Source organism: Tamandua tetradactyla, chromosome 8 (genome assembly GCF_023851605.1).
Source record: "Tamandua tetradactyla isolate mTamTet1 chromosome 8, mTamTet1.pri, whole genome shotgun sequence".
NCBI lineage: Eukaryota > Metazoa > Chordata > Mammalia > Pilosa > Myrmecophagidae > Tamandua > Tamandua tetradactyla.
Genome location: NC_135334.1, coordinates 42513344 through 42537358, shown reverse-complemented (window position 1 = coordinate 42537358; position 24015 = coordinate 42513344). Strand labels below are relative to the sequence as shown.

Here is a 24015-nt window from a genome sequence, read left to right as displayed (position 1 = left end):
CAGCATCCTCAAAAGTAGTAACTCCCCTGCCGATCCTCACCAATTTACATATTTTCCCATTCCCAAAAATGTGCTTTCTAATTGTCTCATGTGGATGATCAGAATTCTAATTCATTACACTGACACAGTCAAATCAGAAGCATAAATTCTGATACAGGTATTTTTTAAAAGCCAAAAGAACCTGCTACAGGCTTTCCCCAAGAAGTCTCCTTGATTCCCCAAGTCTTAGCCAAATACGCACTCGGTGTGACATTTGTGCTATAGTACTAAATGTGTCCTGTTGCCCTGCATCGCATAGTCCATCACATTGCTAATCTGTCTCCACTATTATACTGTAAATTTCACGAGGGCAGAAACCATGTGGTCTTGTTCTCTAATCACTCCCCAATAGATAGTACTATGCCTGTACCATATGAATGGCCCAGTAAACATTGGGGATGCTCTAATCACTTTGCAATTACAGTGAGACTATGATAGCCTTCTCTCTGAGGATCTCAGCAGATACAATTATTGTGCATATTATGCTTTTATAAATAAGCCACCTCTCTCCCAAGACCCTGAAGTAAATTTAAATACATGAAAAATAAATTCATGAGGTGAATTTAAATGCATGAGATTTAAATCTATGACAGTGAAATGGAGGGAACATACATTACGAGAATACAGAGGCAAAAAATCAGATGTAGACAGGCTTCAATATGTGAAAAGAGATTTTTTTTTTCTTGTATGTGGGTTAGTTCAACATCAAAACTCATTTTCCATAAGAAAAGAAAGTATTATAAAATTTTCTTTAGCTTACCAAGTTAATCCATTTTTTATGATGCAACTGAAACACTGACCCATTTGCAATGAACATTGATGGCAGCAGCAGAAGTAGCTTTCTCTCATTAAACTTACAGTGTGCCAAGTCTTGTGCTCGGGATTTTACATACACTCTCTTATTTAATTCACTAACAAAACCACGAAGAGAAAAGTCGGTGTTATTAACTCCATTGAACAGAAGAGGGACGTGAATTGGAAAGGTTACTAAGTTGTCCAGGTTTGCCCAGTCAAAAAGTTACAGGCACTGGTTTTGAATCCAGATCTGTAGGAATGCAAAGCCATTGTTTTTTCCATTTTGGAAAGCTGTCATCTTATAATCCCAACGATTATGAGAAGCAGAAAAAAACATTTTAAAATAACTTAATTGTGCAACTTTATGATTTTTTTCAACGTTTATTAGCGGTATTGAGTAGAAACAGTGAAGTGTAGCAAAAGAACTCTGAACTAAACACTAGAATACTAACCTTCTAAAGACATTTGTACTCTAACTACATGATCTTGGATAAATCATTTATCTTTAGGGCCTTATTATTCTGATATGCAAACACAGGATAATCCGGTGTTGTGATTTGTAGTTCTGAAATTGTTTGTCGTGTATGCATGCATGTTCAGTTCTACCACCATGAACAGATGACAGATGTATCCAGTATATCCAAATTGCAGTTCACCAAAAAGCAAACAACCACAAAAGTGAAAATAAAAATAATTAATAAACTTTTAACTTTCTCAGCCACTTCCTACATTGTTGAAGATACATTATTAACATATTTAACAAATTTTCTCTCAAATCCTTTCAAATGATTCAAAAATGAGAACCTTCAGGATATTATTCATTTCAAATCTCCAGGCATAAAGACCTTTCATCATCTTCTCTCTCACCACCTACTTGTCTACCTTCGTTTCTCACTATTATTTCGAGTTTTCTCTCCATTTTAGACCCTAATAATTATAGTTTCCCACCATGCTATGATCTTTTATTGCTTGCCGATATATATATTTTAATCTTCTCTTCTATCTTCCTGGAATTCTTCTCTTCCTTTTGTCCAACTGGTGAAGTCTACTCATCCTTAAATACTTGGCTCAAGCATTACCTCCTCTGGAAATTCTTCCCTGACCCTCCAGGCAGAATTAAACTCTCTCCCAGTACTTCCATGTACCTTATATGTACCTCCACTGCTATACATATAGCACATACATTGCATCTGCTTATATGCCTGTCTAAACTGTGAGCTCCTTGTACCTAGCTCAGAATCTGACATAGAGTAGGTAGTCAGTCAATAAGCATTTGGAATCCTTAACTGATTATCAAATGTTGAAACATCTGTTGTTACAGGTTTTTTATAGGCAAGAGGGCCACAGCAACAGTCAAGTCATTGAAACACAGAAACCTCAAGCAGTAGTCCCACTTCCTGATGCTGGAGTCTACATTATTGAAGTTCGAGTATGTAGTGAAGGAGGAGATGGAACAGCTAGTTCCCAAATCAGGGTACCATCTTATTCAGGTAAGTTTTAACCTAATAGACTCCATTTTGTGATCATCAACAATGTCAACATATTGTAAACCTCATCAAAATTGACAGGATAGGTTTCATGGTAGAGATTTTGAGGTGTTTCTCTTCACATTCTGATTTCTTTATCATTTTCTGGTTAACATGAACCATGGCACTCTGCCTACAATCGCAAATTTTCTGCAAATCTAGAAAAGAGATGATGTTTTCATTAGAATGTCCTCATTTGTGAAATTCGCTCAAGTAGGTATTCTATCTACTTCTCTAATGTCTTTTTCATCTTTATTGTTAGATCAGTTGGGCGGAGACAGGAAAGTTTAAAGGGAATGCACTAATAAGATAAAATTTGGTTGTTTGTTGATTTCAAAACAAATTATAAATTTTATTGTGCATTATTGTTATTAACAATATTAATAACAGCTAGCTTTTACCGAGCCCTTACTATAACTGCTTTAAAACATAGTTAATCTATGTCACAATCATATGACGTAGGTGGCATTATTACTGTTTTAACAGAGGAAATTTAAATATTTTGCCTATGATAATTAGCAGGACCAGGATTCAAACCAAGGTATGCTTGTCTACAAGGCCACACGTCTGCACCGTTACCATCATTATTCTCCCAGCAAAGGAAAGCTGATTAAATAAAGGAAACTTTAGGGCTTTGAAAGAAAGTCACCTGTTAATAGATAATCAAAAAAAGGAAGCAAAAGATGTAATTAGGTATATAAATCTCAAAAAAAATCTTAAAAGGAAAGCTTTAAAAAATAAATTTCAAAAATTAAAACAAGAATGAGTCCAAACCCTAAAACTACAAAAGAGAAACATTAACTCAAGAGAAACAGGATGTCTGTTTGCATAAAAATGTATATCAAAATCACTTTTGAGCCCAAAGAGAAAAAAAAAAATATATATATATATATATATATATATATATACAGGAAAGCATTGGAAGAAATCTCAGAGACGAACTCAAATTTTAAAAGGATATAGGGAGAAAAAAAGATGAATGAAGGGGCAGTTACCAAGGCTAAAAATCATTTGGGCGTACAAAAGTAGTGTTGGGAAGGCAAAAGCTCAGAATGAGCATGAACTAGAGAAAAATTTTTTTAAAAATGTAAGTATTCCTTTAATCATGTCCACAACATGGGAAACACAAAAAGGAGAAGCTCATTACTGATACAAGCAATATCATCTCATAGCCAGAAAGAAATCTAACTTCTTGTTTTAATTTATCTTCTCCATTAAAAAAAAAGGCATTCAAATTGGAAAGATTAAATAAATCATGATTAACAGGAAATTGAAATTTAAAATAAATTAATGAAGAAAAACATGATGACTTTAAATAAATAGATTCCAAGTCTCAAATGAATTGTATTACAAAATAACAAAATAAAGAATGACTTTATGGATAAAATTGTAGTATCACTGTCCATATGCTTGAGTAATTACTAATATTAACACTTTATATTGTATACCTCTTTATAGAGGTTTTCTCATTTGCAAAGGGAGGGAAGAATATTAGTTGAATTTCTTGATGAGGAAATTGAAGTTCAAGTTATTTATGCAAAGTCACCTGATTCCTGAGTATGTTCATGGGATATTTGTACTAAAACCCAAGTCTTTGCAGCCTCATTCTAGTCTCTTTCCTCTATAACCTTGCCGAAGCCAGAAGATAACAAACAGCATCCTGATTTTCAAAAATTGTAGGAAAGATAAAAGAATGGCAATGACATACCAATGAGCTTGATAGTTGTCTCTGAAATGATCAAGAGGAACAGTCATTAATTACCTCTCTCAGGAAAGTTACGATGTCTCTACATTGATTAGTTAGTTCACAATTGAACTGACCAGATGTGGGAGCTAAACTTGCAAGAGTACCTTGAAAAACTAAAGATTACTTCTGAAAAGTGAACAAAGATGGTGACTCTCCCCTTTGCTTGCTTTATAAGTGTCAAATCTCTAATAGCAACAACCAAGTCTTCATTTACTGGGCACTGGCCATGTTCCTGGCATTACACTAGGTGCTTTGCATATATTACCTCATTTTAACCTTCTAACAACCTTATGGATTAGTTATTTTATTATCCTCAAACCCTTTTAGGTTCCTTTCAGCTGTGTTGTATTAGCACAGTCAGATTCTAAAGTATCATCTGAAAAAGGTCAGCCCCAGGCTTGGAAGGATTTAGTACTTTATTCTCCCATTTATATTTTAATTAACTTGTGACTTCTATTCCATGAAAAAAAAAAAAAAGGTCAACTTTTAGGTTTTAGTTAATAACATTTTGGCAATGCAACCCATTTCCTGGACTTCAATAAAGTGAAATCTCATAGCATTGTCTCACTTAGACCCATAAAACCTGAGCAATGATTGTCATCATTTTCCTAAAACTAAAACCCTAAGATGCTAAATGACTTGCCCTAAGGGAAACAGCTAGTTAGTTTTGCAGCTGGTACTAAAACCTAGCCCATTTTTTAAAAAATTTTTTGCTGTACCAAAGCTAACAAGTTTTTGCTTTGTGGATTTTATGTAAGATTTGAGACATAGATCCTATTTAGCATTTTGAAAGTTAGATGTTTTTGTAAAAGTGTCATGTAAGTTGATTTAACAAAGACACAACCACTCTCGAATAAATACAAAGGATATTTTTGCAATTTTTATTTATTAACCATACACATACCACTTCATCTTGCCTTTCTTATAGCTCACATGTGACCACACACTTCACAGTACCCCGTTTTTGTACAAGTTGGAAATAATTTAGCATTCTCCAATATGTTGATTAATAGGTTTTATTAGTGTATTAGCTACAAAAATTTCCCAAGAAAAAATTGTCTGCTTTTTTTTTTTTAATGTGTGTATGTAAGCTTTAGAAAATTGTTCCACTCTTAGGTAAGCATCTGGGAAATAAATTTAGACTCTATTTCTGTAATAAAATTCACCTCATAATCCCCTTAAATTCAATCTAGCCAAGGAGGATAATCTGACAGAAGAGTGATTCCAAATACTGGGTGGTAGGTTATAATATTATTCTTAAGGTTTTAACTAAGACCAGCCACTCTTTTAACAGAAACAATACATAAGAGTATCTGGTTTCATTAATCCTTAGCTCAGTCACTAAGAAAGTTCTACAATCTCTCTTGAGTCCCAGTTCCATTATGAGCAGCAAAAAAATAAATAGTAGTACTTGCCACATAATAATATTGTGAGGATCAAGTAAGAAAATGTGCATAAAAGGCTTAGAGTAGTATATGGCACATGACACGCATTCATTATCAGTCGTGATGATGAGGCTTTGGAAGTCTTCTGGCTTGAAAAAAACATTCCTGAAGCTAGCATTTCGTTTGTGGCTTTACGGAACTACCAAAACTACTTCTGATTAATCAATTCCTATTAGCCAGGTTAATCAAATGACCATTAAAATACATGAACTACATACAATAATTTGGTCCCAAGAAAAAGCTGCTCCTGGGTATAAAAAGTGATGAAAGATTGCTCCCCTTTGCCAAGTTTGACACAGAAATCTAGAGCTAGTCTCCTTGTTTTATAGTATTAAATTGGACAATTGACAGAAGTCATTAAATTATGGCTTCATGTTTACCACAAACGTTTGCTAATTATTTTTGCTCCATTTCTTGAACTATGAACTGGAGGACTTGCTTAAATGTTCCTACCTAGAATGTGGGATGCTTTCCATGGGTGCCCATTGCTGAAAATGGCATTCAGTCTCAAAAATAGATGTGTTGGGTAGCCATGAAATAGCTCAGGGCTCTTTTCAATACAGTATTCTGTATAAAATCCTGTCCTTGATACAACTCGTGGAAACCGTAGGCCTTGTTTTGTTTCCTAACTATGAGCACCACTCTCCTCAGAAACAGGACCAATAGTTCACTGAATTGTCTTACATCCCTAAAAATTACTCTTCCCTAATCCAGTCAAACCAAAATGATTTGCTCCATTTGATGCTTCTCTTTTTCTATAGGTGGGAAAATCACAAGTGCTCAGTCGGCCCTCCACGCTCTGTCCACATCTTCAACATCAGTGACATTGCTCTTGGCATTAATGATCCCTTCAACTTCTTGGTGAAACTTGCAGACTTCATTGCTTTTCTTTATTTTAGCTTGATACCAGTGCCACGGAGAGTAGTCTAAGTGCAGAGGCCAGGACCCTGAGATGAGCTTTAAAACTGTGTGACTACACATGGTACGCTTCCTGAAGGTTGGGGGGACTATTGCGTATCCATTAGGTTTCTGTTTGGTTTTGTAGAGAAGGACAGCTCTTGGTCCAATAAAATATGCAGATTGTATGTAATGAATTTTTGTAAGCAAAGATACTTTCTGTTAGATGTAATCTTTACTTTTTTAATATGTCAGAATTTGATTTTCTATCTGATGACTGAATGTGTGCCATCCATTTATTAAGTAAGTGGTCTCCAGGTCTGTTTCAAAAACAAATACAGAACCAGGAATGAAAAAGTTTGTATAAGACTCTCAGCTTAGTGTTTTCTCGTTTTCCCTTCAGTTGACTATTCCAATTGACAAAACAGTGGGAGAGATGAAAAATGTTTCAGTTATGTGGTACATAATAGGATAAGTACACAAAATATTTTCTGGAAAAATATTGTATGACTGCACAGCAAAATAACAAGGTTTTTCACTATGCTATTCTATATGCATCCCTAGAGCAAGTTATTAGGGTAGGGAATAAGCCATTTACATTAGCGCAAGGTAAATAGAAAGTGAGTCTGAATGAATTTAAGTGCTATTGTTTTTTCAGCAAGTACTATGTTATTTAGCTGCAAATATAGTAAATGTTTATTTTTAATAACAAAAGATAGTTTAAAGTCACAAAAAAATATATATGGTCACTAAAAGCTGTGGACACCAACATGCTGCCATGGGTGCTAACTTGAAGTTGAAATGACTATGAAACAGAGCTTTTCCATTTCCCCACCTACTGCGCAACCTGATGCTGAATTAGGACCAAGATTTTCTTCTAATTGCAGATAACTGTAGGGACAATGAAAATATCCCATGCAAATAAATATGCATACATATAGTTTGTGGATCAAAATTCTGTATTTTTAAAAACAAGACCATTCAATCATATACCACTTGTAAAATCTTACCAACTATTAAGATATTGACCCTTCTAAATTAAGCCATAGAGACATGGCATCAGCACAGAGGCTCAGCTAGTTCAGCTAGCCACATAATTCTTGACTCTCTGGCTTGAGAGGTGATTCCCACTTGCCATATTGATGAGTCAACTTGAGCCTAAGTGATCCTAAATAGTTGCTGGAAAGCAAAGTGGAAGTTTCCTAAATGGTGATATCTTACGGAAGTTCCAGCAAATATAGAGAATGTACCTGAATTGGCCTTTCACCCATGAAGATGCTTAAGGGGATAATTATTGCAAAGTCATATGCCAAACAGGGGCCTGGAGAAACTACAGTTTTGCAGCTGATGTTAATATCAAAACAAAAGGTAGTTTACTCTTCCTAAGCCTGTTAACTCTATTTGCATCTTCAGCAGCAAGCAAGATGAACATAGTTTGATATCAAACTGCAGACTCTAGAGTTCAATCCTAGTAGAATTGAAGCAGAGATTAAGGCTCCTTTTCTGAACACCCTAAAGTATTGGTTTCAAAAGCACAGTATAACTATCAATATTACTTACTTATTATCTTTGAAAATGATGTCCAAGACACCCCTAAATAAAAAAAAAAGATTTAATAGGCTATTTTTGTTAACAGATCATTATAGTTAAGTAATAGAGATTGTAACTGTTTGAACCTATGAATAATAGTAACCAAATGACCTTTCTTGAGTGCCTCTTTCTTGGATCAAAGAGACCAGACTATAGAAAGAGAGAAATGCTAAATTTTGAGTTGACAAAACAGGAGCCTTCTTAGTATGGAGTGACTTGCAAAATGAAAGCATGTATCTGGGGGAAAAAAATGCAGCAAGAATAAAAAGGAATAGGCAATAATCTTTAGTTCCTATTTGAGTGATCAAACCATTTTCTTCTTTTCCTGTGATGTTCTATTACCAGATTTAGGGAAGAATGAATCGTGAGTTTTTATTAACATTCCTATACAACACAGTTCCAATAAATATAATGCTGATATGTAGTAAATTCAAATTAGCCAGTATTCCCAACTACCTGATGGATGGTGCATCTCTGACAGAATATTTACATCGAGAATATCTGATGTTGCATTCTTACAGGAATCAGAGATAGGGGATGTTTTTATTCAACATGCACAGATATGAATTTTGCATCATAAACATATTTTAAAACAGGTTTGAAATGTTTATGCATTATGTACTACATGTTTGTTACTTTATAGAAAGCAGAACCACATTCCTTATCAATGGATATTGTTTTTAAGCTGCAGTATTTAATTGAAATTTGTCCTGAATGGAATAGTAACCACACAGTCTTAAGTCACTAAAGAGACTGTATTTTTGTACAATGTCAATTAAACTCCTGAAAAATAAAAACACTCTTTGTAATTGGAAATTTCATGAAAGCAAATGTTTTGCATACCAAAATGAAGATACTGTGGACCCTGTGTCAAACTGTTAAATATATTGTATACAATCTGTATATATATTATATATAATGGTATATACCATGTGGAAGGCACAGTGAGATAATAGTTCTGTGTGCTGTTCTTGTAACATTAGATCTTTTTAATAAATAATTCTCTTTTTATTGACTTTTATCTTCTCTCCTGTCAACTACATAAATGGCATTATTTATTTCCTGCAGACCACAGCATCCCATGATTATTTGTAATGTTTCATACACTCAACATCATTTTGTTAGGACCCTGCATCCTGTTATGATTTTAGATTCAGAAATCTCCATGGACTCCCACGGTAGCTCTAACTTAAAATTTTATAGGTATATCAAAAAACAAGCCAAAAAAGGAAACAAATACAAATAGGATAAATTCAGGGTTAAACTCACCATTCATTTCTTCTCAGGAAAGGAGACTTCATTAAATGAGCTTTGTGAAGACTTTAATAAGTAGATACTTCTGCTTTTATCAGGAATAGCCCACCCCAACTTATCCCAGGAGAACTCTCAAAAATAGAATTGTTCGTTCCTTTGTGCTCCCTTTGCATCATATATACATCTCTATTATAACATTATACCACAACAATCTGTTTAGGAATGTTTCTTCTCCACTCCCTAGGCAATGAGATCCTTCAGGGAAGCCTATATTATATTCATCTCAAGATTTCAAACGCCAGGGCCTAACACAGTAATTAGCACTTACTAAGTGAGCAATGAATTGAATTTAAGGCTTCCTAAACCTGGATAATCATCCAAATCATACTGTAACCTGAATTTCAGAATTCTGATTCAGTAGGTCTGACACTAGGGAAAGCTTATTTTTAAAGTCTTCTCAAGCACAAAATAATACCATTCTGTTAAAGGGAAAACTATGTATGCATTTACCCTTTAGCCTGGCAATCCCTCATCTATGGATCTATACCTGTTAGACAGCAAGAATATGTGATGGTAAATAAATAAAGCAAAGTATAGAACAATGAACATAATATATTTTTCTCACTTTCATAAGAAGTGAGAAAAATAAAAGTGCCCACCCGCACTTTCAAAAAAAATAATGGAAGAATAAACTAAAAACTAATAAAAAATGGTTACTTATTGAAGGAGAGAATGAATATGGAAACAAATACAGTAGCAAGATCTTTCTGAACATACTTTAGTTCAGAGTTTTAACTTTGCAGCTATATAATTGTTTTCTGTTATTTAAAGAAAACTAAACCAAAAAGAAAAAACAAAGTGACACCCAAAAATTGAGAACAAATGAACCTAACTATATATCAGCCAAATGGTTGATAAGGTCAGACATGCATGTCAAGGACATAAAACAAAACAAAGACAGAAAAAATCTTAAAATTTATTCATTGGTCTTCTTGTTAGAAGTATAACTGATATTAATTTTGAATTATACAAATATATAGATACAAATATAAATATCAAAAATATGGAAAAGATAAAATTTCAGGATAGAGAAAGAGAAACATAAATTTTCAAGTTAATTAAACACCCGTAATCTTTAATTTGATTTAGAAATATCAGTATGAATTCATATTAACTATTCCCAAACAGGGCATAATTTCTAGCTTTGTCCATTGAAAAGGCCTAGAAGAACAATGAGTACAAATAATGCAAGTAGCACACAAATTGTGGTCTCCAAATTCCATTCACCACTAAAAGGAAGTAGGACTTTCCTGGAGAAATGCCTGATTTAAGGTCTCAGTAGGAAATGTACAAAATCAGCCTGGGATTTCTTACTGTACCTAAAAGTAAGGAAGCTCTCCAATACTACCATGGTGATGGCAAAAGGACAATTTAATGGCCTCCCACTAACAAAGATCAGACAACTTGAGCTCAAATATAAAAAGGACTGCAATGGATCCAAGCACTGAATATATGAAAACCCATGATTTCATGATACTATACATGCAAAAATTATTGTTTATCTTTGCTGGATACAAGAGCCATCATTCTGAAAGTTGTTATAAAAATGAAAAAAAAAATCCTGCCTTTTTTATAAAGACTGTTTTAGAATAACCAAGAAATTGATGAAGAATTTTACTTTCATTATAGAAGAATTGCAGTTGATAAATTCAAAAGGCATGAAAGAATTTATAAAATAATTTAGTCTGGCAATGATTATCAATAGCTGTTAAACCATTAGGTGAGGGTGGGCCATGGTGGCTCAGTGCCAGAGTTCTTGCCTGCCATGCACGAGACCTGGGTTCAATTCCTGGTGTCTGCCCATGTGAAAAAACAAACAAACAAACAAACAAAATGGTTAGGTGAAATACTGATAGGGAGCATTTCAGTAGAAATACTACGTTGCTACCCTCTAGGCTCACTGATTGACATCACTGAGAGGGAGACAGTACATGCTGATATGACAGATAAACACAGCACTACCTCTAATATTCTTAATATTCTTGCTTTAAAAATGTTTGAAGTGTTTGAACCTAAATTTATTAAGAGTCTAGATTTAACTGCCATTTTTTAGGAAATATTGGAGAATAAAACACCTTCTTAAATGAAACCACAAGGAAGTAATCAGCAAAAATCCCGGATGTGGGACAGACTACAGGACAAAAAACCCAGTTCCATCCACAAACAAATGCCAAGGAACTATAAAGCAAGGAGAGGAGTATTGTAACAGTAAAATAAACTGAGGCACAATATCAGCAAAATGCATTGTGTGGACTTCTTGGGATCCTGATTTTCTAAAAAAAAAAAATTGTAAAAAGATGCCTTTGAGACTACGGGAAGACTTGACTAAGGACTGAGTGTAGATAGGTGAAGGGAAGTGATAATAGTACTAATAGTTGTTTGGTATTTTTAAAATTCTTTACGGCTTAGATATACCTACTAAAGTATGTACTGGTCAAATTATATGATGTCTGAAATTTGCCTTAACTATACCAGAAAAAGAAACCAAATTTGAGGAGTAGAATACATAAAAGAGGAAAAGCAGAATGTTATTAACTTGAAGCTGAGTGATGTGTGAGTGGACATTTATTATACTCATCTCCACTTTTGTGCATGTTAAACATTTTCCATAATAAAGTAAAAGGGTCTCTGCTTTAGATTACTTGGCAGGTATAGCCCACCTCTGAAATATCACTAAAGCCTTTTAATATGAGACACAGATCTTAATCTGTGTTTGACCTTTGTCACTTATAACAAAATACTAGATCATTTTCTCTTACGGTGACTTTTTTATGAGAAGGAGACGCTTATACGTTATATAACCTATTTTATTTTTCTATGTTTTAATTAAAGTAAATATCCTCAGAAAAGATATATAACATGACACATTGACCCCAATATTTTTCCAACAGTAATAATAACACATTGTATTTTTATAAAATACCTGTTCTTAGTGATTCATAACTATGCACAAATAGATATTTACATTGTCGTACATTAAATGAAGCAAAATAAAAATCACTAAATAGCTGATTGTGCCCCACAACATAAAATTGAGCCATAGTTTTAACAATCAAATTAGCCATTGCTTACTTTTTTTATATCTATACTTCCAAAATTTTCAAGGTAATAGAAAATTACCAATACTCTATAGAGCTGAATGTCAGTGCATATTACAAGAAGTTAGCAACTGAGGTTTTATCGATATGTGATTCAACTATAGCAAGCCAGGCTTTGCAAATATTCTGAGATGGCCAATTTTTTATCTTTACTGTTTCAACTATCTCCTAATTTTAAACTAAATAAATCCATGTCAGTTAACAGAAAAATTCTGCATCTGGACAAACATCTGCTTGTGTGCATCAATAGCCTCTGTGACATATTATATATTAATGTCTGGCAGAAACTGGTGACTATTTAAGAGACCATAATCACAATACTTTAGAAATATTTCAGTGCTAGATATTAACTGTGTGGCAGAAACTGGCTCACCAAACTTGTTTCCTCCTACCTCTGAGAATACAGCTAAACCACATTTCCCAGCTTCTCTTGTACTTAGGTGTGGGACTTAATGCTAACAGAATATGACAGAAGGGAGATGTGCTATCTAGCAGTACCCTAACTTATATAGTCTAGGTTTTCATTGCTAAAAGTCATATCTTTTTGCAAAACAATGGGTCTTTCCAGGTTATTCTAAGATCAAAGAGAAGTTTTGGAAAAATAACTCTGGGTGTACAAAATTATATTTTAAAAGTATCATGAGTTTCTATATTGAGCATATCTTACGCACTGCTTCATACTCCCTCAGGCTCACCTGCCTCCCAGACCATCAGACACTTGCTCCATCTCAGCAGTCAGCCAAGCTGACCAATTTCCTTTAGGCCCACTTAACTCCATTGCCTGGAATCAACCAACACCTTGACCCTGAACGCCCAGCCCTGCCCATTGGCCCCCACTTTTAAAACCAGGCCAACTAGGCATATACCTAGGGTTCTGGCCTTTCTGGAAATGTACGTACTTAGATCAAATGTCACAATCAAATGTCACAGACATAGAACCTGGCTACCCAACTAGCTCCTAAAAGTATTGTATGATGCAGAACAGAAGTGCAAAAAGCTAATTCCTTGAGGGGTGGGGAGGGGGGTGAATAGTGACCTATGGGAAATGAGACAGGATGGAGTCAGATAGTTAAATTTATCCCCTTTTTCCTCTCTTGTGGATGCTCCAAAGCACTGTTTCTTCATATGGTCTATCAGCAGACATCTCAAAAGGCCAAGAAAATGTGTTTAGCAAGCATGTGGCTCCCTCAAAGCTTAGCATAAAGCAGTGGACAACCAAGTACACATCACACTTTGATGCCTATTCTTTCCAGTCTCACTTCCTTTTTCCCTTATTTCTGCTACCTTGAGACTGCAAGAAAATCTGTTTTCTAAGGAACCTAGGCTGAGTTAGTCTAAATAATATATCCACTCAAGGGAACCAGGGCTTCTTAGAGAAAAAGTTGATTCAAGGTCAAGGGTAGGAAATGTACAAGATGGGTCTGCCTCATCTAGTATTGCCAAAATGCAAGGAAAGTATAAACAACTGGGTCATAACATATACAAGTGTCAGCTTGAAAATGTTCCCAATGGCCAAAAATAGGAAAATTTAAGCATAAAAATGAATGATAACTGCAACTAATTGAAACACACCAAATATGTACAACTCCAAGAGTCCATGATACTCAAAATGAAAAAGAAAAAGAAAACTTTTTTTAAAAACCCATTATGGTGTTAGAAGTGATGAGGTCAACAACTCCTTACTCTGAAATTAAAAGGAAGGAACTAAGTATTTATTCTAGAAACCTGTCCTGCAAGTACCCAGTAATTCCAGTTGATAAGTAAAAAAGCTATTGTAAGTTCTTTACACAAAAATGTTAACAGTAAATGGAGAATGGATAAGCACTTCGGAAACTCACCATTTTGCAACCCCTAATGAAATACGGATCTAGGCACATTTACCAATAGATGTCAAAATGAGCCTTCACAAGAATGGCTAATGAGGAATTTGACATTGGATTCGGCTTCCTCAATTTGAACCTACTGATTAATTTTAGCATTACTGCAAGTGAGGCAATCATACAATTGTGGCTATTTTATAGGATGCAATGTGAAACATATAATACTACTATGAAGTTTTTTTGATAAAAAAAGCCACTCAATTTAATCAATTTTTGTGTCTAACCATCAGTTGTAAAAAACATATAGAAAAAAACATGAGAAATGATATCATTAAGGAGCAATTAGTCAAATCCAGAATATGGGACATTCTTCAAGATAATGACCCAGTTCTATGTCATAAGTTAATGACATAGGAAAAAAAAAAAAAAGAATGAGGGAGAAGTGGGGACTCTTATTTAAATGAAACTTAAAAGATATAATAAAATGCAAGACCTTATTTCGATCCTGATTCAGATGAATTATTCCTAGTAAAAAAAAGATTTTTTAAGCCAGAAAAAAATTAATATAGATTAGATAGAAGACTGTATAAAGGAATACTAATTTTGTTATGTGTAAAAATAGTATTGTGGCTGTTTTAGGTAATTTTTAAATGAAAATATATTAAGTGACATGATGGTAGGGATTTATTTAAAAACATAGAAAAGTAGAGAAAGGAATGGAGGGCGGAAGGGAGGGTAGGAGAGTGAGAGAGCAAGAAAGGAAAGAAAAAGGAAGGAAAGAAAAACGAAGGAAGAAAAACATGAAAGAAAAAGAAAGAAAAGGAAGGAAGAGAAAGACGGAGGGAAGGAGGGAGGGAGAAAAAAAAAAAGAAAGGGAGAAAAGAGAAAGAAATTTCTAAAAGGTAAAGGCAAATTTCCAGTTGACCAAGATGAAGGCATAGGACACTCCAGGGTTCTGTTGTTCCACAGAATCTTTGAACAACTAGCAAAAACTGGCAGAACCATCTTCCTCAGAGTTCCAGAAAACAGTAGTTAGAGGGTTGCAGTAACAGAGCAAGCAGCTTTTCAAGAAAATACTGCTTAAAATGGTAGGAGAAGCTTGTGACGCCCTACTGGCACCCCCCCCACCCCTCCCCCTGTGCAGTGTGGACCCCTGGTCCCTTCTGGAATTTTGGAAGGAGAAGAGTAGCCCCTATGAGCATACTGGGGTGGCTGCTACTGTGCTTGTGCCATTCAGCTGGGTGAGGGCCTGAAGGACTGAACTAGGAAACTGGCCTCAGGCTGGCCTTCCCAGAATTTGCCCTGCAAACAGAAGTAGCTTTCAGGAAGCTACAACAGTTTGTCAAAAGAAACGGAGTCACCAATGTTATCAAAGCTTCAGATTTAATGAAAGAGAAACTGCTAGAGCTGGGTGTCTCAATCCACCATGGGTCTAGCCACTGAAATGTTTGAGCCTGACTGATATAATGAAACACCTTAACCTGATTTTCTAAAATATTTAGGTTGATATCACTGTGCCAGGCTTATTAATATCAATATATAAGCACCATTGCTCATGTATCAGAGCACAGGTAGACAATTTTTATATGGATGGAACAAGATATCCATTCTACATCTTCCTGACCAACCATGGGGGAAAGCTTTCTTTCTTTTTTCCCCACCGTAAATAAACAATCCCATATGATCTAATGTCAGGCTAAGAATAAATTCATATACCCACCATGAATGTCTTTCTATTTGGGTTTCTCTACCTTTTGAGGAAGTCATATTAGCATTAGCACATTACCATTTTCCAAAAGAATAGGTTCGTCCCAGTTAGCAGTTATTTAATTCATGCAATTCTATGCATATTACTCTCAGTTATCGATGTGGAGTTTCCATTCTAGATATCTCCTGAATATTTATTAAGCCATGTCACATTGGTTTTATCTGTATTGTATAAGGATGTTCTATGAGTCAGAATTTTTGCCATTAAACCAATGTCTCGTTTTAGTGATTTCATTTGTTAAGTCTAGAAAAATATCATTATCAGTATCTATTGTAAGTTCTATGGCATACAATGGAACCCCTATCTCCATTATCTGCATCAAACCAGATTGTTTCATTATATAACTGGTATGGAGAGTGTCTTCATTCTAGTACCTTTCATTTCAGTTTAACATATAAGGAAATGTTTCTAGTTACAAAGTTAACGGTAATGAAAGTCTGGCCTAACACTTTTATTATAAGACTCCCAATACTAAATAAATTTAGCATATCAATCTGTAGAATGGTTATGGTGATTTTGAACAGGATGTCAAAACTTTTCATGAAACCATTGATCTTTTTTTTTCCATTGATGGATTTTCACCAGACAGAACACTATTTCAGGTACATTCCTACTATCTAGATATTGGCAAATCCAACAATCAGTTGAGATTGACAATGCCAGAAACCCTATGAATGACTGCAGCCAAGGGATGATCTAAATTTAGTGCACTATGGATGATTAAAAGTATTATTCTGACCAAAGAGTTCATCTTGACAACTAGGAAGAGGTTGGCAAATAGATGTATTAAAGAATAAAAGAGTAACAATAAAATTATGAAGACAGATGAAAGTTCAAGAACAGGGCTCAGACAAGGGAAGTTTTGGATAAACAAGTTCTTGTTTCATAATCTTGGGCAGGGGCTGTCTACATGAGATGCTGTCACCTATTGGGGTCTGGGGGTACTTTGGTTCACTTTAATTTTGTGCCAGAAAGTTTTACATAACTACCTTGAAAGTGGCACTGCTTTTAAATGGGAGATATATACCCAAGGCTAATTTTTTTAAATTGTAACAGCTGTACGTGAAGTGAACAAAATCTGGTAAGTCTTTTCCTGTACTGTTCTAGACTAGTCTTTCTCTGATGTCTTTTCCAGAATACAAGGTCACAGGTTCAGGTTGAGTGGAACTTAACTTTAGGGGGTAGAGAGTCAGTAAAAGCTTCTGTCACATGTCAAAGATAACCCTGAGAATATTCCATTAATTCTTTACAAATTGTAGTAAATCTTGCTTGACTATTATTGTATCATCTCCAGTGACTGTCCAAGTACGTGGGTCACCCTGTAATTATCTCATGTGGGGTAACTGATGTTTGCCTGGTGGTTAGATCTTAGGGCCATGAGGACCAACAGGAGAGGTGTTGGCCAAGGCAGCCCCTATACGTCAGATAATTTAATAACTTCACTTTTAATATATGATTGATTCTTTCCACCTTGCCAGAGGATTGAGGATAGTATGGGTGGTGATGCTTTTGGTTGATAGGTGAAACTTTGCAAAGTTTCTTGACCACAGTTCTAATAAAATGGGTATCTCTATTACTTAAGAGAATACTGGGAATTTACCATGTGAGAAAAACAATATCTAACCATTTTTTTAGCTACGGTGAGGTCAGTAGACTGGTTTGAAATTATATTTACCCTAGAAAAATATGTCCTTAAATTTCATCCATTCCTGTGGGTATGAACCCCTGGTAAGTAGAACCTTTCAATGAGGTTATTTCAGTTAAGATGTGACCCACCTCAATCAGGATGGGTCTTAATCCTGTTACTAGAGTCCTTTATAAGCAGATTGAAATTCAGACAGAAGGAAAGAAAGCCACAGGGAGCAGCCAGAAGTTGAAATTCAACATAACCTAGAAGAGAACAGAGAGGCCGCATGTACATTACCACGTGACAAAAAGAGCTGAGAACCAAGGTTCACTGGCAGCCAACACCAGAATGCCACAGTCTTTTTGAAGAAAACATTACTTTTATGATCATTCAAGTTTGAATGATCATTCAAACAATCATTATGATTGTTTTACTTGATCAATCAAGTAAAACATTACTTGATTGATCTTTCTTTTAGTCTCAAAATTGTGAGCAAGGAAATTTCCATTGTTTAACATGACCCATTTCATGGTACTTGTACAGGAGGAGAGGGAGATTTAGAACCAGAAGAGCCCATTATGGTGTAGTCAAATGAGATATTTCTAGAGTGCTGGGCCTTTCTGATCAGCCACTCAGATACTGCTCTGTTCTTAGCAAAATCCTCTGGTGAGTTTGAGTTCCAAATAAATGACTGGAACTGAACACAGGCAGTGTAATGGATATAAAAGGAGGCCCAGAGAGATATTTAGATTGGCAGGAGCCCACGTTTACCAGAAAATTTCAGAGAAACAATTAGCTGTTAGACAAATGGCTGCCTTAAGTTACCGGTATTCATGTTTCCTCCCTCAACTAGACGGGAATTTTACTCACTGAAACAGAAGCAGAAGCCAGATTTATTAGGGGACCAGAGAAAGAACTCAGACACCAAGAGGGTAGAGCTCAAATCCAGGAAAAATTTCACCCCTAGAGCTCCATGGGTGCCAAGAGAACAGCGGACACAGTGGGTACCATAATACACACCTGGTCACTTCCCAACTGTGGGGATACTCAAGAGTCTTCTCTGTATCTAACTTCTGATGCCAAAAACCATTCAAAGAAACAAAGTCACCAGTGTTAACAAAGCTTCAGATTTATTCAAAGAGAAAACTGGGAGATCTCAAACCATGGGAAGTGAGAGCCTCAAAATGGTAGGCAGGTTACAGTGACCTACAAAAGCAATTAAGGGATTTCAAGTGGGGAATTAGAATGTTTGGTTGACATTTAAGTTTTTCATTATATAGGAGGGTCTTATAAAGCAGGAAACCTGTATACATGGATTAGTATTATATACTTATCCATTTTGTAAAGGCTATACCTACCATACTGAGACTATTTTATCATTAAATGTTGCTCAAACTGCAATTTATCAGGTACACTCTGCTCCACTTTCTTGTCTGTATTTGTCCTTGGCCAATTTTTCTCTTCTAAAAAGTCTCTGCCATTTCCCCAAAATGGCATTGCTCACAGCAACTCCAAATACAAATGACCATTTTACTTTACTTAATAAATATAATAAGCAATCAAACTGAAGTAGCCTGGATCAAAGGGTTATCATCTTCAAGACATATAATAGAGCACACAGGAAGAGAGGAAAGTGAGTAAATGGCATTTGGGTCCCTATTAATGGGAGAATTCTTAAGGCCATGAACTCACACACAGGACAGGATGCATGCTCATAAAAGACAGAGAGAAACACATCTTTCACCTTGAACTGATCCTCATGGTAGGAGCTAAACTCTCCTTCACAGAACGTTTTTGCAAATTAACACAGGGTTAATTTGCAAAGTGTGAAAGACATTTTTTTACTGGAGTTGTTTGTTAGTTTCTGCAATCAAGGAAATTTATGTCATACCACAAACTGCATAAAAACCAAAGAACAGACAGTACAGGGAATAAGTTACAGAGTTAACACATTAAAATATCAACATGTACAGTGTGCAAAAAATATATATATGATTATAAGACAAAGAAACAGGAAATGATGGCCCATTCAAAGGAACAAGATAAAACTTCAGAGATCATTAGTAAAGAATACCAGACTTTGCACATGCCAGAAAAAGACCTAAAAAAAATATCTTTAGTATGCTCATAGAAGTTGAAGGAAAATGAGAAAAAGAAATAAAGAAAATCAGAAATATGATAAATGAACTTCTTACAGGTTCTAAAATGCAAATACATAAAAAGTAATAAGATTGTATAGTTTTGGACCACAGTGTGTAATGTTATGATTTGTAACAAGTACAACAAAAGTGTAGGGGAATGGAGGGATATAGGAACATAGTTTGTGTATTCTATTGAAGCTGAACTGGAATCATCTTAAACATGATGGTTATAGATTTAGAATGATAAATTTAATCTCCATGATAACCACAGAGAAAATAGTTGAGAAATATATACAGAAGAAAACAAGAAAGGACTCAAAATGCTTCACTACAAATAATCAAATAAATGTCAAAATAGGAAATAATGGAAAAGCTGAGGAACAAAAATGTATAAGACTTACAAAATAATAGCAAAATGGCAGAATAAGGTCCCACATTATTGGTAGTTACTTTAAATATAAATGGATTGAACACTACAGTAAAGGTAGAAAATGGCAGAAAAGATAAAAAAGCATGACCCAATTGTATGATGTTTACAAGAGACTCACCTTAAATTTAAAGAAAAATGTAGGATGAGAGTGAAAGGGTGGGAAAATATTCTATGCAAAAAGTAACCAAAAAGGATCTGGTGTACCTATACTAATATTGGATAAAATACACTTTAAGTCAAAATCTGTTAAAAGGGGCAAAGAAAGGCACTGCATACTGATAGAAGGGCAAGGAGACACAATAATTATAAATATATATGCACCAAACACAGAGTCCCAGCATATGTGAAGCAAATATTGACAGATGTGAAGAGAGAAATAGATGGTTGTACATTAATAGGAGGAAATGTCACTACACCACTTTCAATAATGGGTAGAATATCTAATAAGAAGATATAACAATACTCTAAACCAACTGACTCAAAAAGAAGTAGAAGATCTCAATAGACCAATTACAAGTAAAAAGATTGAATCAGTAATCAAAACTTCCCAACAACAACAAAAGCATAACAAGCATATATAGAACACTTCACAAAGCAACAGCAGAATGCACATTCTTCTTTAATGCACATGGGTCATTCTCCAGGATAGACTATATGTTAGGCCACAAACAAGTCTCAATAAGTTAAAAATATTGAAATCATGCAATGTATTTTTCTGACCACAATGAAAGGAAGCTAGAAATCAATAATAGAGGGAGAAATGGAAAATTCACAAATATAGGGAAATTAAACAACACATTCTTAACAAATGGATCAGAAAAGAAATCACCAGGGAAATTATTACTAATATCTTAAAGTGAATGAAAACAAAACACAACATATCAAAACAAAACTTATGGGATATAGCAAAGGCTTTGCTGACAGGGGGGTTAATAGCTCTAATTGCCTATATTAAAAAAGAAGAAAGATCGCAGATCAAAAAAGTAACCTCATTCCTGGGAGAAATAGAAAAAGAAAAGCAAACTAAATCAAAGTGAGCAAAAAAGGAAAAAACAAAGATTAAAGAAGAGATAAGTGAAATGAAAAATTCAAAAAAAAAAGAGAATAAATGAAATCAAATTTGGTACTTTGAAGAGATCAATAAGATCAACAAACCTTTACCTAGTCTGATAAAGAAAAAAGTAAGAAATAACACAAATAACTAAAATAAAAAATAAAGGAGAAGCATTACCACCAACTACACAGAAATAAAAAGGATTATAAGACAATACTATGAATAATTGTATGCCAACATCGTAGATAGCTGAAATGGGCAATTTCTAAAAGCATAAAACTGCCTACACTGACTCAGAAAGAAATAGAAGATCTCAGTAGACCAATTACAAGTAAAGAGATTGAATCAGTAATCAAAACTTCCAACAACAACAAAATCCCAGGACTAGATGGCTTCATTGGTGAATTTTACCAAACATTTCAAGATAACCCCAGTCCTGCTCAAAAACTCTTCAAAAAAAAATGAAGTACAGGGAAAATTTCCTGCCTCATTCTATGAGGCCAGCATCATTCTAATAACACAGCCAGATAAAGATATCAAAGGAAATGAAGATTAGAGTCTAGTATCCCTCATGAATATAGATGCAAAACTCTTCAACAAAATATTAGTAAACCAAATGCAACAGCACATTAAAAGAATTATAGACCTTAATCAGGTGGTATGCAAGGCTGTTTCAATATAAGAAAATCAATTAACGTCATACACCATATTAACAGAACAAATAACATGCAATTTTTAAAAACATGATTATCTCAATGCAGAAAGGACACTTGACAAAATCCAGCATCCCATCTGATAAAAGTACTCAGAAAGCTAGGAATAGAAGGAAACATTTTTAATATGATAAAGTGCAGATAGGAAAAGCCCATAGCTAACATTATACCCAATGGTGAAAAGCTGAAAGTTTTCCCTCTAAGATCAGGAACAAGACAAGGATGCCTATTGTCACCATTGTTATTCACATAGTACTGAAAGTTCTAGACACAGAAATTAAACAAGAAAAAGAAATGAAAGTCATCCAAATTGGAAAAGAAGTAAAACGTTTCCTGTTTGCAGATAGGAAAAAGGATACTATATATAAAAAATTGATTTTTGACAAGGATGCCAAGTCCACTCACTGGGAAAGAATAATCTCTTTAACAAATGGCTCTGAGAAAACTGGATATCAATATGCAAAAAAAAAAAGGAAAGTAGACCCCTACCTCACACCACATACAAAAACTTAACTCAAAAATGGATCAAAATTGGATCAAAATATCAGAGCCAAAATTATAAAACTCCTAGATGAAAACATCTTTCGTGTGTTACACAAAGCAATGATCATAAAAAAATAGATAATTGGATTTCATGAAAATTAAAATCTTCTGTGCATCAAAGGGCTTTATCAAGGAAGCAAAAAGACAACCTATAGAATGGGAGAAAATATTTGGAAACCATTTAACTGACAAAGGTTTGATATTCAGAATATATAAATAACTCCTACAACTCAAAAATAAAAAGACAACCCAATTTTTAAAATGGGTAAAAGACTTGAATAGACATTTCTCCAAAGAAGATACACAAATGGCCAATAGGAGCCTGAAAAGATGCTCAATGTGATTAGCTGTTAGGGAAATGAAAATAAAAACCACAGTGAGATACCATGTCACACTCTCTAGGATAGATAGTATTACAAAGGTGGAAAAACAACTAGTGTTAGAGAGGATGTAGAGAAACGGGAACACTCATATTGTTGGTGGGAATGTGAAACGGTGAAGCCACTGGAAAATAATTTGGCAGTTCCTCAGAAGGTTAAGTACAGAATTAGCATTGATCCAGCAATCCCACTTCTAGGTCCATATCTGTGATGGCTTGGAGATATGTACCCCAGGAAAATATTTTCTTAATATTGATTACAATGGATTGAGTGTAAATCCATTGTAAATAGAACCTTTCAATGAGGTTACTTCAGTTAAGATAAGACTTAACTGAAACAAGTTGGTTCTTAATCCTATTACTGGAGGTCTATAGAAAAGGCCCAGAGGGAGAAGACATGGGTGGCAGCCAGAAGCCAGAAGTCAATGGAAACTGGAAGAGAATGGAGAAAATGCTACCCTGTGCATTGCCATGCAATGGAAAAGCAGAGGAAACACAAAGATTGCCAAGCCTCCAAAAGATACCAACCCTAGAAGGAATTAAGTCCTCTAGGCTCTGAAATTGTGAGCTAATAAATTCATATTGTTAAGCCAACCCATTAAATGGCTTTTTTTTTCACAGCTGGGAAATTAAAACAATACTTAAAAGAATTGAATGCAAGGACTCGTACAAATTTTACACGACAATATTCATAGTGTTACTATTCACAATTACCAAAAAGTGGAAAAAACCCAGTTGTCCAGGAACAGATGAATAGATAAACAAAATGTAGTGTGTATGTGTGTGCATGTATAATGGAATATTATTCTGTCACAAAAGGAATGAAGTTCTGATGCATATGATAACATGGATGAACCTCAAAGATATCACATTGAGTGAAATAAGCCAGACATAAAAGGACAAATATTTTATGATCTAACTGATATGAAACTATTGGAATAAGTCAATTCACAGAGTCAGAAACTTGAATATAGGTTACCAGAGTTGTGGTGGAGGCGGTGAATGGGGAGTTAATACTTAATTGGTACAGAGCTTCTGTTTGGGGTGATACAAAACTTTTAGAAATGAATAGTGGTGATGGTAGCACAC

At 34.7% G+C, this 24015-nt stretch overlaps 1 protein-coding gene across 1 annotated transcript in view; it reads left to right on the top strand.

The window, feature by feature from the left end:
- The window catches only part of CNTN5 (contactin 5), a 495183-nt gene extending 488766 nt beyond the window's left edge, over nucleotides 1-6417 (top strand). The window contains exons 22-23 of the mRNA XM_077114702.1: nucleotides 2156-2324; nucleotides 6314-6417. Of these exons, the coding sequence (XP_076970817.1) occupies nucleotides 2156-2324; nucleotides 6314-6417 (273 nt within the window). The remainder of the gene's footprint in view (nucleotides 1-2155; nucleotides 2325-6313) is intronic.
- Nucleotides 6418-24015: the final 17598 nt, after the last annotated feature.